The following is a 14,404-nucleotide window of genomic DNA, read 5'->3' as shown; positions in this document are numbered from 1 at the left end:
AACGAGTCAGGGAACGAGGGTGGGGGAGGGACGGAGAGAGAGGAAAAGCAAAGGGTTATAAGAAGATAGAGAAATCTATTATTAAACCATTGGCTTGTAAGCTGCCCTAACGAAATATGAGGTGCTGTTTCTCCAATTTGTGTTGGGCCTCACTCTGACAGTGGAGGAGGCCCAGGACAGAAAGGTCAGTATGGGAATGGGAGGAGGAGTTAAAGTGTTTAGCAACCGGGAGATCTCGTTGACCTTGGCGGACTGTGCGGAGATATTCAGGATGTGTTTTCTCTGGGTTGTCGAGGCTAAGTATAGATCAGACAGAAGTATATAAAATTATGAAGAAATAATGGGGTAGCCATTTAGAACCTTTCCCCCAGGGTGGAAATGTCAAAGACTAGAGAGCACAGCTTTAAGATACAAGGTGCAAAGTTTAACAGATGTGGGGGGAAAGTCTTTTACACAGTGGTGGGGGCCTGGAATGTGCTGCCAGAAGTGGTGGTGGAGGCTGATACGATAGTGGATATTACGTTTTTTGGTGAGGCATGTTTGTATGCAGGAAATGTAGGGATATGGATCACGTGCAGGCAGAGGTTTAAATTGGCATCATGTTTGGCACGGACTTTGTGGGGTGATGGGCCTGTTCCTGTAATGTCCTGTTTAGTTTAGTTTGGAGATACAATGTGGAAACAAGGCCCTTCAGGCCACCGAGCCTGCACTGACCAGCGATCCCCGCACACTAACACTAAACTACACACTATACTACACACCAGGGACAATTTACAATGATACCAAGCCAATTAACCTACAAACCTGTACGTCTTTGGAGTGTGGGAGGAAAGCGAAGCACCCAGAGAAAACCCACGCAGGTCACGGGGAGAACGTACAAACTCCGTACAGACAGCATCCATAGTCAGGATCAAACCCGGGTCTCTGGCGCTGTAAGCCAGCAACTCTACCGCTGCAGCACCGTGCTGCCTTTTTCTATGTTCCATGCTCCCCACCACTGATACCTGAGCTTGCAGACCCTGCTGGGTCACTAGTTAAACCCGGACCAGAGTCTCCAGTCCCTGCTCCCTGGGGTTCCAGAGTTTTGTCCAACGGTGGATCTGGAAGAAGAGAGAGGAGGAGGGACAGGGAGGGTAAAAGAGTAAAAACACATTGAACAGCTGATCAGGAGGGATGTCGGCTGCAGAGACCAAGAGTCACCAGTCCGTGCTGACAGCAACACACACCAAATCTCACAGGTCCCACATCTCACCTGGAACATTACACACTCCTCCAACACGCTCCACGCCACGCTTCCTTGTTCCTCCTCGACTCTCCTACAGAGCTCTATCCCTGGATCCTGACTAAATCCATCCTTTTCCGACTCACTCACACCCCTCACCCAATCCGCGCACACGCTCACTCGCTTCACAATTCAGCCCCCGCCCCCATAATGCAGACCTCCCCCTCCCCACTCCCACCTCCCCTCACTCCAGACCTCCCCCTCCCCACATCAATACCTGAGGTTGTACCTGGTTCTGGGACGGTGGACACATCCTTCCGGGGTTCAGCTGCTGTTTCTTGGGGTTCGGGTTTTGTCTCCTGGGGTTCGGATGTTGTTTCCTGGGATTCCCCAGTTGGTACGGAGGCTGGATCTGTAATAAAGTGTGGACAGACAGTGGGTGTAGTGTGGAAATAATCCAGCATCTCTGCGGGATGGGAGCAGAGGGAAGTGCACGGCCGACACCAGTCTCTGGTGACACCAACGGTCCAGCCCTCTCCTGCACCGTGTATCCTGACACCCCCAGTACATCCCACTCCACAGTGGAGTGACCGTTACTGCCTCCCAGCTCCTCCACCCCACACACCTCACACATTGGGACCCTCCGCTCGCCCCTCCCTGCCCTCTCACCTCCTCCTCTACCCTGCCTCTCCCTCACCCACCCTTTCCCTCTCTCCCACCCCCGCTCTCCCACTCCACCCTCTCCCTGCTTTCCCCTCACCCCCTGACTAACTCGGTCTCGTGCGAGGGGAGGGGAAGGGGCGGTTCGGTCCTGGGGCGAGTGAGGGGAGGGAACGGCCTGGTATCGGAGAGGGGAGATCCTTGGGGGAGGGGATAGGGGCGGGCTCACGTTGGGGTTCGAGGAGTGGTCTTGGTCCGGAGGGAGGAGAGGTGAAGACTCGGTCATTGGGGAGGGGTTGTGGGTCAGTTTGGGTCCCTTGAGGGGAGGGGGGAGGAGTATAGAGGATATCTCGGTCCCAGGGAGGGGGTCCCAGGCTCGGTCCCAGGGGGCACAGTGAAGGACACTGCTGGTCAGTGGGAGATATCACGGTGTATCTCAGTCCACAGATGATCGTCCCAGCCCAGTTATTGATACAGACTGTGACTCACTGGGGCCCAAGCACTGAGCCGTCTTGTACCCACACGTCACTGCTGCCAACCTGAGAATGATCTGCTTATTCCCACCTGTTGCTCTCTGTCCAAAAGCCAATTCTCAATCCATGTCAGTGTGTGAACAATTCCATGTGCTCTGACCTTGTTGACCAGCCTCTTGTGCAGGAACGTACTAAATGCTTTCTGAAAATCCCCCACAGCCCAGTCACTGGTTCCCTCATCTGTTCTACTGGACGTGTCCTCAATGTGCTCCAGGGACAACAGTGTCCCTGCTCAATCCTCAGATTATTTCACCACATGTCTGTTACTCCAGTAATACCCCACTGATCCAGCACGCTCGGTACAATGGTGGTGCCAGCCTTTCAAGAGTCTCGGACCGTATTCCTTTAACACTCTTACACATCACACAATGGAATCATCCATTTCCACTGAACCCGACTGGTTTAATGTGAAGGACACAAAGTGGTGGAGTAACTCAGTGGGTCAGGCAGTAGTTCTGGGGAACATAGATAGGTGACGTTTCAGGTCGGGAGCGTTCCTCAGACCATTTGCAGGTTGGGGAAAAGCTGGAAGAGAGGGGAGGCAGGACAAAGCTTGGCTGGTAATAGGTGGACATGGGTGAGAGGGGTTTTTGGTGGGTAGATGGTTGGAACAAAGGCCAGAGAATAAAGCATGAAGGTGTGAGACAGGAAGGTTGAAGAGTTGCAAGTTGTGGAGCCAGAGGGAGTGAGGTGAGGAATATGTGTGAGTTTAGGAGGGGCACAGAGAGGAAATACTATACTACACACCAGGGACAATTTACAATGATACCAAGCCAATTTTACTTTGGAGTCACGTGAGTGACTACGTGAAGAACCCCGCCAGGACGCATGCGTGTTTATATATAGCTTTCACGCTTGCGAAACGACAGGCGGGGTGGAGCGTTCCCCCGCAGCGGTAAGTTTGAAACCGCGACCTGCAGGTAAATGATTTACTCTGCGGTAGTTTTTGTCCCCGCGCTGTTTTTACACAGGGGGGGAAGCTGGACAAAATAGTGTCCACAAGTGCTGCGAGTGAAGCTGGCTGGGGAAGACCGCGAAGTTGCGGGAGCCAGCAGCAGCTGAAGGCACAAGCCCCGTAAGTGGGATCAGCTGTGCCGACCTTTGGTCCCGCGCCGGCCAGAACACCACGGCCGGGCGGGAGACTATTCACAATGGGGCCGTCGACTTTGACAAGTCGAAACGGCAGGAGGCGGGGTGGAACGACGTTCCCCCGGAGCGACAGTTTAAACCTGGACCTGCAGGTAAGTGAAACTACGGTCTTTATTCTCCCCATACTGTTTCACAGGTGGGGAAACATGGAGAGCTGTGCAAACAACGGCAGGCGGCACAGGAATCACCCGTAAGGGAACAGCTGTGCCCGATTTCGCTCCCGCACCGGCCAGATTAAACACCATGGCTGGGCGGGAGACTATACAGAACGGAGCCGTTGGCTTTGACAAGTCAAAACGGCAGCAGGAGGGGTGGAAGGACATTCCCCCTTAACGGCAAGTTTTAAGCCTGGACCTGCAGGTAAGTGATACTGCGGTCTTTATTGTTCCCATATTGTTCTACAGGTGGGGGAAACATGCACAAGACAAAGAAGTCGACCAGAGCTGCGACAAAGCTGGCGGGGGAAGACCGCGGAGTTGCGGTCGCCAGCAGTGGCCGGCGGCACAGGAATCACCCGTAAGGGAACAGCTGTGCCGACTTCGCCCCCGCACCGGCCACATTGGTGGGAGATTACACTATTTTGGATACATGGTGTATATTAACTACAGACACTTATATCCTAAGCAGTATCCAGGGATATACCATTGAATTGTGCAAAAGGGGTAATGGGTAAACCCAACACGATTGGCTGGAATACATTGTACTATATATTCAGTACAAAATGGGAACTGGTAACTGCTAAAGGACTGATTTCTAAAGGCTACTCCATGGCTAGCATCGACCTAAAAAATGCTTACTATTCAGTGCCTACACGGACTGATCACAAACGTTATTTTAAAAAATTCAACTGGATGGGACAGCTCTGGCAGTATAGAGCTCTACCAAATACATAATCTTATGATCATACTAATTGTGGGCATAACTTTGGAGTTGGCCTAACTAGCTGTAACAGCCACCATACAATTGGGTGAAAACTGGGGTTATCATCCAACCAGTTAAATCTAAACTAACGCCTACTAACATAATGGATTATTTGGGGTTCACTATTGACAGCTCACATGTCGGTGACTTTACCAAAGGACAAGGCTACAGTCTTAACTGAGGCCTGCAACAACCCCACTGACATCAGTGAACCGTCTATCAGATTGGTAGCAAGTAGAATTGGCATATAGTGTCTGCCTTTCCAGCCACACAATTTGGACCTTTGTATTACCAAAAATCTACAAAGGGCAATCTCCCCACTACTGTTACCTGAGCTTGCAGACCCTGCTGGGTCACTAGTTAAACCCGGACCAGAGTCTCCAGTCCCTGCTCCCTGGGGTTCCAGAGTTGTGTCCAATGGTGGATCTGGAAGAAGAGAGAGGAGGAGGGACAGGGAGGGTAAAAGAGTAAAAACACGTTGAACAGCTGATCAGGAGGGAAGTCGGCTGCAGAGACCAAGAGTCACCAGTCCGTGCTGACAGCAACACACACCAAATCTCACAGGTCCCACATCTCACCTGGAACATTACACACTCCTCCAACGCGCTCCACGCCACGCTTCCTTGTTCCTCCTCGACTCTCCTACAGAGCTCTATCCCTGGATCCTGACTAAATCCATCCTTTTCCCGACTCACTCACACCCCTCACCCAATCCGTGCACACGCTCACTCGCTTCACCATTCAGCCCCCGCACCCGAGTGTCAGTCAGTCACCAAATTACATTCTCCACAAGCTCCCCACTGACTTTCCCCCTCCTCCCGCAATCTCCAGTCACCCATTCACTCCTTAGGGCAGCACAAGGGGCAGCGGTAGAGTTGCTGCCTCACTGTGCCAGAGATACGAGTTAGATCCTGACTAGGGCTGCTGTCTATGCGGAGTTTGCACGTTCTCCATGTGTCAGCATGGGTTTTCCCCGGGTGCTCCGGTGTCCTCTCACACTCCAAAGTCGTACAGGTTTGTAGGTTAATTGTCTTTGGTATAAATTGTAATTGTCCCCAGTGTACAGGATAGTGCAAGTGTACGGGGATCACTGGTCAGCACGGAATCAGGGTCGAAGGATGAAGGGCCTGTTCCCGTGCTATACCTGCCCTTCTCTTCCACTATACTCACATTTCTACTTGCCCTCCTCCCCTCTCCACTGTCCCACATCCACCCTCCCCTGGGGTCTGCTCCCACCCATGGATTCCTGGCACATCTCCCCAGACTCCCTCCTACCACCGCCACCCCAATACCAGACCTCCTTCTCCCCCCTCCACACTCCCCAGCACCAACCTTCCAGACCTCCCCCTCCCCACTCCCCAACATCAGCCTCCGCTCACTCCAGGAATCCGCCTCACCTTTTCCCCCGCAGCGGTAAGTTTGAAACCGCGACCTGCAGGTAAGTGATTTACTCTGCGGTAGTGTTTGTCCCCGCGCTGTTTTTACACAGGGGGGGAAGCTGGACAAAATAGTGTCCACAAGTGCTGCGAGTGAAGCTGGCTGGGGAAGACCGCGAAGTTGCGGGAGCCAGCAGCAGCTGAAGGCACAAGCCCCGTAAGTGGGATCAGCTGTGCCGACCTTTGGTCCCGCGCCGGCCAGAACACCACGGCCGGGCGGGAGACTATTCAGAATGGGGCCGTCGACTTTGACAAGTCGAAACGGCAGGAGACGGGGTGGAACGGCGTTCCCCCGGAGCGACAGTTTAAACCTGGACCTGCAGGTAAGTGAAACTACGGTCTTTATTCTCCCCATACTGTTTCACAGGTGGGGAAACATGGAGAGCTGTGCAAACAACGGCAGGCGGCATGGGAATCACCCGTAAGGGAACAGCTGTGCCCGACTTCGCTCCGGCACCGGCCAGATTAAACACCATGGCTGGGCGCGGAGACTATACAGAACGGAGCCATTGGCTTTGACAAGTCAAAACGGCAGGAGGAGGGGTGGAAGGACATTCCCCCTTAACGGCAAGTTTTAAGCCTGGACCTGCAGGTAAGTGATACTGCGGTCTTTATTGTTCCCATACTGTTCTACAGGTGGGGGAAACATGCACAAGACAAAGAAGTCGGCCAGAGCTGCGACAAAGCTGGCAGGGGAAGACCGCGGAGTTGCGGTCGCCAGCAGCGGCCGGCGGCACAGGAATCACCCGTAAGGGAACAGCTGTGCCCGACTTCGCCCCCGCACTGGCCACATTGGTGGGAGATTACACTCTTTTGGATACATGGTGTATATTAACTACAGACACTTATATCCTAAGCAGTATCCAGGGATATACCATTGAATTGTGCAAAAGGGGTAATGGGTAAACCCAACACCATTGGCTGGAATACATTGTACTATATATTCAGTACAAAATGGGAACTGGTAACTGCTAAAGGACTGATTTCTAAAGGCTACTCCATGGCTAGCATCGACCTAAAAAATGCTTACTATTCAGTGCCTACACGGACTGATCACAAACGTTATTTAAAAAAATTCAACTGGATGGGGCAGCTCTGGCAGTATAGAGCTCTACCAAATACATAATCATAGGATCATACTAATTGTGGGCATAACTTTGGAGTTGGCCTAACTAGCTGTAACAGCCACAATACAATTGGGTGAAAACTGGGGTTATCATCCAACCAGTTAAATCTAAACTAACGCCTACCAACATAATGGATTATTTGGGGTTCACTATTGACAGCTCACATGTCGGTGACTTTACCAAAGGACAAGGCTACAGTCTTAACTGAGGCCTGCAACAACCCCACTGACATCAGTGAACCGTCTATCAGATTGGTAGCAAGTATAATTGCCATATAGTGTCTGCCTTTCCAGCCACACAATTTGGACCTTTGTATTACCAAAAATCTACAAAGGGCAAAAATACAAACACTCAAACTTAATACTGGTCATTTCGACAGACCAATAAGCCACCAATCAAAGCTTATGGAATTAAAATGGTGGAGGGATAACATTCGGCATTGTTCCAACCCTATCGTTATCAGCAAACCCTTAGTGGTGCTACAAACTGATGCCATTGCGCTTGGTTGGGGTACTACCAATTTCCATCTCCATCTGTGGAGGTAGATGAAAGGCACAGGAGGCATCATTATCACAGACACTGGGCATAAACTACCTGGAAATGTGGGGTGCGTTCTATGGCCTAAAGTCATAATGCTCTGGGATAAATTACCAGCATGTTAGACTACAGAGTGACAATCTGACTAATACAATTTGGTAATGGTGTATCCAGAGAAATATTGGAATATCAACTACTTACCTACCAGGTAACCCAAAATTCAGTGACAGACATCAGGTCACGCAAATTCAATAAAATAAGACTTAATCACCAGTTACCAAACTGTGTTTCTTGGGAACCAGACCCTGGGACAGCAGGGACAGATGCTTTTCACTGCATTGAGGGGGCAATTGTTTATCTATGCATTCTCTCCTTTTCTGCATCATCATTCGGGTATTACGAAAAATACAACTAGACTCAGCGTCTGTTAATTGGTAGTGCCGATTGGCCTACTTAACCATGGTTCCCTGTGATACTCAACATGGGTTTTAACCATGTATCACCACCCTGAAACAACCAGATTATTGGTTCATCCCGTAACATGGGAACCCATCCATGTCAAAAACAACAGACCTATCAATTTGTAGAGTCTAAAGAAACCTCTACTGCAACTGGGACTGGCGGACCGAACATTGAACATTATCTCAGCGGGCCACAGACAGTCCACCAAAAAACTATATTTGGTATACATCAGGAAATGGGAGATATATTGTCACAGAAACAACATCACCTACAGTTCGATGAACATAATGTCTGTTCTGGAATTCCTGGCAGGCCTCCATTATGATGAGGGGCTCAGTGCCATTAACTGCGCCAGAAGTGCCCTTTCAACATATCTATGGCGAGGATCAGAGCGCATTCTGTTGGGACTCACCCCTGGTAACCAAATTTATGAGGGGAATTTTTAATATATATCCCCCAAGAACCAGGTACTCTCTAAATGGGATACGAGTATTGCCCTAACATTGCTAAGGAATTGGTCTCCAGCAACAGCTCTGTCCCTGCAAAGACTGACGCACAAAACAGTCATGCTGATGGCTTTGGTCACAGCACTAAGGGTACAGTCGTACATAAGTTAAGGCTGGACTATATAACTTCTTCAACAGGAATATAACGTTTCATATTACGACTTAGTCAAACAGAACAGACCGGGATCATCAGGCCTCAAAATAGAATTTAGGGATTACGCTACAGATATCGTCTCTGTATAATAAGACAATTATTGTTATATATGGAGAACACCAAAAACATCTGAGGCTATGAGATGGCACTACTAATATGCCACAAACAACCCACAAAAAAGTGTTGGTTCAAACTATTTCCAGATGGCTGAAACAGGTTTTAACAACAGCTGGGGTGGATACTAACATATTCAAATCTTATTCCACCAGGGCTGCAGCTACATCGGCAGCTATGGAGTTGGATGTACCAATGAACCAAATCCTCGAGACAGCAGGATGGATCAGGGGAAAATGTTCCAACTATTCTACCACAAACCAGTAGTTAAACTGGAACTTTGCAGAGACAATTTTAACTTCTGTAATATAATTTCACCCCATAAATAGGGGCTATAATTTGTTGTTAACAATTTATCATGGATTTCAATGTTGGATTCATGTCTAAACATGTTAACACAATCCTCCCACAGTCAATTAAGGCAGATGTGATGCATGGACTCGTTTCCACGGCATGAAATCACAGAGCTTTGAAATCTTCACGTAGTCACTCACGTGACTCCGAAGTAAAATAGTAAGATTAAACGAGAACTTACCAGTTCGAAGTTTGATCATTATTTTATGAGGAGTAACGTTGAGGGAATACGTGCCCTCCGCTCCCACCCTTGATCATATACTCAACACGTATTTTCTTCTCTAGTCTTACTATGTTCAGTCATTACAGTTATCTGTGATTTCACACCGCTGCTTTGAAGAATGACACGCATGCGTCCTGGCGGGGTTCTTCACGTAATCCCTCAACTGGTAAGTTCTCGTTTAATTTTACTATTAACCTACAACCCTGAACATCTTTGGTGTGTGGGAGGAAACCGAAGCACCCAGAGACAACCCACGCAGGTCACGGGGAGAACGTACAAACTCCGTACAGACAGCACCCATAGTCAGGATCAAACCCGGGTCTCTGGCGCTGTAAGCCAGCAACTCTACCGCTGCACCACCGTGCTGCCTTTTTCTATGTTCCATGCTCCCCACCACTGATACCTGAGCTTGCAGACCCTGCTGGGTCACTAGTTAAACCCGGACCAGAGTCTCCAGTCCCTGCTCCCTGGGGTTCCAGAGTTGTGTCCAACGGTGGATCTGGAAGAAGAGAGAGGAGGAGGGACAGGGAGGGTAAAAGAGTAAAAACACATTGAACAGCTGATCAGGAGGGAAGTCGGCTGCAGAGACCAAGAGTCACCAGTCCGTGCTGACAGCAACACACACCAAATCTCACAGGTCCCACATCTCACCTGGAACATTACACACTCCTCCAACACGCTCCACGCCACGCTTCCTTGTTCCTCCTCGACTCTCCTACAGAGCTCTATCCCTGGATCCTGACTAAATCCATCCTTTTCCCGACTCACTCACACCCCTCACCCAATCCGCGCACACGCTCACTCGCTTCACCATTCAGCCCCCGCCCCCGAGTGTCAGTCAGTCACCAAAATACATTCTCCACAAGCTCTCCACTGACTTTCCCCCTCCTCCCGCAATCTCCAGTCACCCATTCACTCCTTAGGGCAGCACAAGGGGCAGCGGTAGAGTTGTTGCCTCACTGCGCCAGAGACCCGAGTTAGAACCAGACTAGGGCTGCTGTCTGTGCGGAGTTTGCACGTTCTCCATGTGACAGCGTGGGTTTTCCCCGGGTGCTCCGGTGTCCTCTCACACTCCAAAGACGTACAGGTTTGTAGGTTAATTGTCTTTGGTATAAATTGTAATTGTCCCCAGTGTACAGGATAGTGCAAGTGTACGGGGATCACTGGTCAGCGCAGAATCAGGGTCGAAGGACGAAGGGCCTGTTCCCGTGCTATACCTGCCCTTCTCTTCCACTATACTCACATTTCTACTTGCCCTCCTCCCCTCTCCACACTGTCCCACATTCACCCTCCCGTGAGGTCCGCTCCCACCAATGGATTCCTGGCTCATCTCCCCAGAATCCATCCAGCCACCTCCACCCCAATACCAGACCTCCCTCTCCCCCCTCCACACTCCCCAGCACCAACCTTCCAGACCTCCCCGTCCCCACTCCCCCACTGCCACCTCCCCTCACTCCAGACCTCCCCCTCCCCACTCCCCAACATCAGCCTCCGCTCACTCCAGGAATCCGCCTCGCCTTTTCCCAACCTCCAATTCCAATCCTCCTCCCACAACCCCCTACTCCCCTTCTGATCCCCCTCCCCACTCCACACACCCTCCCGTCCATTATAGACCCCCTCCTCCCCTTTCTCTCTCCAGATTTCCTCACCCCACACCCCAGCCTCTCTCCTCCATCTCCTCGATGCCAATATTCCTCAAGTCACCCTCCCCTGCCCTTTCCCCACCAGCACGGACGTTTGGGGTCAGAAATATCAATATCATTTCGAAGATTGAAGGGGGATATTTAGAAGATTGAGGGGGGATCTTATAGAAACTTACACAATTCTTAAGGGGTTGGACAGGCTAGATGCAGGATGATTGTTCCCGATGTTGGGGAAGAGCAGAACAAGGGGTCACAGTTTAAGGATAAGGGAGAAATCTTTTAGGACCGAGATGAGAAAAACATTTTTCACACAGAGAGTGGTGAATCTCTGGAATTCTCTGCCACAGAAGGTAGTTGAGGCCAGTTCATTGGCTATATTTAAGAGGGAGTTAGATGTGGCCCTTGTGGTTAAAGGGATCAGGGGGTATGGAGAGAAGGCAGGTACAGGATACTGAGTTGGATGATCAGCCATGATCACATCGAATGGCGGTGCAGGCTCGAAGGGCCGAATGGCCTACTCCTGCACCTAACTTCTATGTTGCTACATGATGTCAGATAAAAACCATCAATACCTGAGGTTGTATCTGGTTCTGGAACGGTGGACACATCCTTCCGGGGTTCAGCTGTTGTTTCCTGGGGTTCGGTTGTTTCCTGGAGTCCGTGAGTTGTTTCCTGGGGTTCGTGTGTTGTTTTCTGGGGTTCAGCTGCTGTTTCCTGGGGTTCAGCTGTTGTTTCCTGGGGTTCGTGTGTTGTTTCCTGGGGTTCAGCTGCTGTTTCCTGGGATTCCCCAGTTGGTACGGAGGCTGGATCTGTAATAAAGTGTGGACAGACAGTGGGTGTAGTGTGGAAATAATCCAGCATCTCTGCGGGATGGGAGCAGAGGGAAGTGCACGGCCGACACCAGTCTCTGGTGACACCAACGGTCCAGCCCTCTCCTGCACCGTGTATCCTGACACCCCCAGTACATCCCACTCCACAGTGGAGTGACCGTTACTGCCTCCCAGCTCCTCCACCCCACACACCTCACACATTGGGACCCGTCCCTGCATCACTCCGCTCTGCTCCCCACTCCCTCTGCTCCTCACCCCCATCATTCCCGTCCTCACTCTGCCCTCATTCCCCTCCGCTCGCCCCTCCCTGCCCTCTCACCTCCTCCTCGACCCTGCCTCTCCCTCACCCACCCTTTCCCTCTCTCTCACCCCTGGTCTCGGGGAGGGGAGATCCCAGGGGGAGGGGATAGGGGACGGCTCAGGTTGGGGTTTGAGTGGTGGTCTTGGTCCCGGGGGGAGGGCGGAGGGAAGGAGATGACTCGGTCATTGGGGAGGGGTTGTGGGTCAGTTTGGGTCCCTTGAGGGGGGGGGGTAGAGGAGGAGTATAGAGGATATCTCGGTCCCAGGGAGGGGGTCCCAGGCTCGGTCCCAGGGGGCACAGTGAGGGACACTGCGGGTCAGTGGGAGATATCACGGTGTATCTCAGTCCACAGATGATCGTCCCAGCCAAGTTATTGATACAGACTGTGACTCACCGGGGCCCAAGCACTGAGCCCTCTTGTACCCACACGTCACTGCTGCCAACCTGAGAATGATCTGCTTATTCCCACATGTTGCTCTCTGTCCAAAAGCCAATTCTCAATCCATGTCAGTGTGTGAACAATTCCATGTGCTCTGACCTTGTTGACCAGCCTCTTGTGCAGGAACGTACTAAATGCTTTCTGAAAATCCCCCACAGCCCAGTCACTGGTTCCCTCATCTGTTCTACTGGACGTGTCCTCAATGTGCTCCAGGGACAACAGTGTCTCTGCTCAATCCTCAGATTATTTCACCACATGTCTGTTACTCCAGTAATACCCCACTGATCCAGCACGCTCGGTACAATGGTGGTGCCAGCCTTTCAAGAGTCTCGGACCGTATTCCTTTAACACTCTTACACATCACACAACGGAATCATCCATTTCCACTGAACCCGACTGGTTTAATGTGAAGGACACAAAGTGCTGGAGTAACTCAGTGGGTCAGGCAGTAGTTCTGGGGAACATAGATAGGTGACATAGATGTGGAGCTGGAGACACAAGGAAAGGCAGATGCTGGAATCTTGAGCAAAACACAAATGCTGGAGTAACTCAGCGGGTCAGGCAGCATCTGTGGTGGAAATGGATAGGAGACATTACAGGCTGGGACCCTCGATCAGAGTCGGGAATACCGTGCTGATCTGGACTTAATCTTGGGAAGCGAGGCTGGGAGATAATGGGAGAGTCAGTGGGGAAACATTTTGTGGACTGTGATCGTAATTCTGTAAGTTTCGAGGTTACATGGATGTCCACTAATTCAGATTGTAAACGAGAGGAAGGCTGGTTTCCATAACGTAAGGCAGGACTGGGCCAAAGTAGATTGGATACGGTTATTTGTGGATGAAACAATACCTAGCAGTGGGACTCGGTTAAATGGAGATGATGAGACTTCAGGGTAAATGTGTTCCCATTCCTGATCATCAGTGGGAGATATCACGGTGTATCTCAGTCCCCAGGGTCACTGACTGTGGACAGGAGGGACACTGGGGGTCAGTGGGACATCACAGTGTATCACAGTCGAGGGGAGGGGAGCGAGGAGGGGATCCAGGAGTGGGGGAGTGGAGGGGAGAGTCCTGGGGTAAGGGGTCTGCAAGGATGGGTTCAAGGGTGAGGGGTGGGTAGGATGGATTTAGGGATGAGGGGTATGTGGGACGGGTCCAAGGGTGAAGTGGTTGCAGGGATGGGTCCAGGGTTGGGGGAGAGGGAAAGGATGGGTCCAGGAGTGAATGGTGGGTGGGACGGGTCTAGGGGTGAGGAATGAGTGGGAATGGTCCCAGGGTGAGGGGGAGAGTTCCGTGAGCTGAGGGGGAGGGGTGGGGGGGTTCCATGGGCGATCCATGTGGTGGTTTGACCGTGGGTTCATGACCGGTGGGGTCAATCAGGGGGGGAGGGGGATACAAGAGGGGGTGTGGGGGCAATGGACCTGAACTCTCAGCCCACTGTGTGTGTTGGTGACTCGGGACATCCCAGAATATCTCCACAACCCCAACAGCCCGTGTGACTGGGGAACGGGGACCTACCTGTACAATACACAGCGTTGGTGTAGGGTGACGGCCACAGCTGATACACAAAGTAACCGGTGCAGTTCTTCACCCTGATCTCCTGGTCCCTGAAGCAGATGTTACTGCCCTCAGTGAAACAGACTGTCCTGGTCACCTCCCCGTCTCCCACACTGGGATGGGGACCTGGAATGAGGATTATAAACATTGTAAAATGTACCCGGTGCCACAGTGCGGTGGGGAATGTGAATGTGGAGCCAGTGTAAGGCAGTGATCACAAGCCACGGGAGAGAGGGG

At 51.4% G+C, this 14,404-nt stretch overlaps 1 protein-coding gene across 1 annotated transcript in view; it reads right to left on the bottom strand.

The window, feature by feature from the left end:
* Positions 1-14,315, bottom strand: part of LOC116975667 (mucin-5AC-like) — a 516,444-nt gene extending 502,129 nt beyond the window's left edge. The window contains exons 1-5 of the mRNA XM_033024993.1: positions 14,129-14,315; positions 9,802-9,897; positions 4,816-4,911; positions 1,500-1,634; positions 1,005-1,100 (exon numbers count right to left, since the gene is read on the bottom strand). Coding sequence (XP_032880884.1) covers positions 1,005-1,100; positions 1,500-1,634; positions 4,816-4,911; positions 9,802-9,897; positions 14,129-14,315 — 610 coding nt within the window. The remainder of the gene's footprint in view (positions 1-1,004; positions 1,101-1,499; positions 1,635-4,815; positions 4,912-9,801; positions 9,898-14,128) is intronic.
* Positions 14,316-14,404: the final 89 nt, after the last annotated feature.

Source organism: Amblyraja radiata, chromosome 7 (assembly GCF_010909765.2).
Source record: "Amblyraja radiata isolate CabotCenter1 chromosome 7, sAmbRad1.1.pri, whole genome shotgun sequence".
Lineage (NCBI taxonomy): Eukaryota > Metazoa > Chordata > Chondrichthyes > Rajiformes > Rajidae > Amblyraja > Amblyraja radiata.
This window is presented reverse-complemented; position numbering and strand designations above follow the sequence as displayed.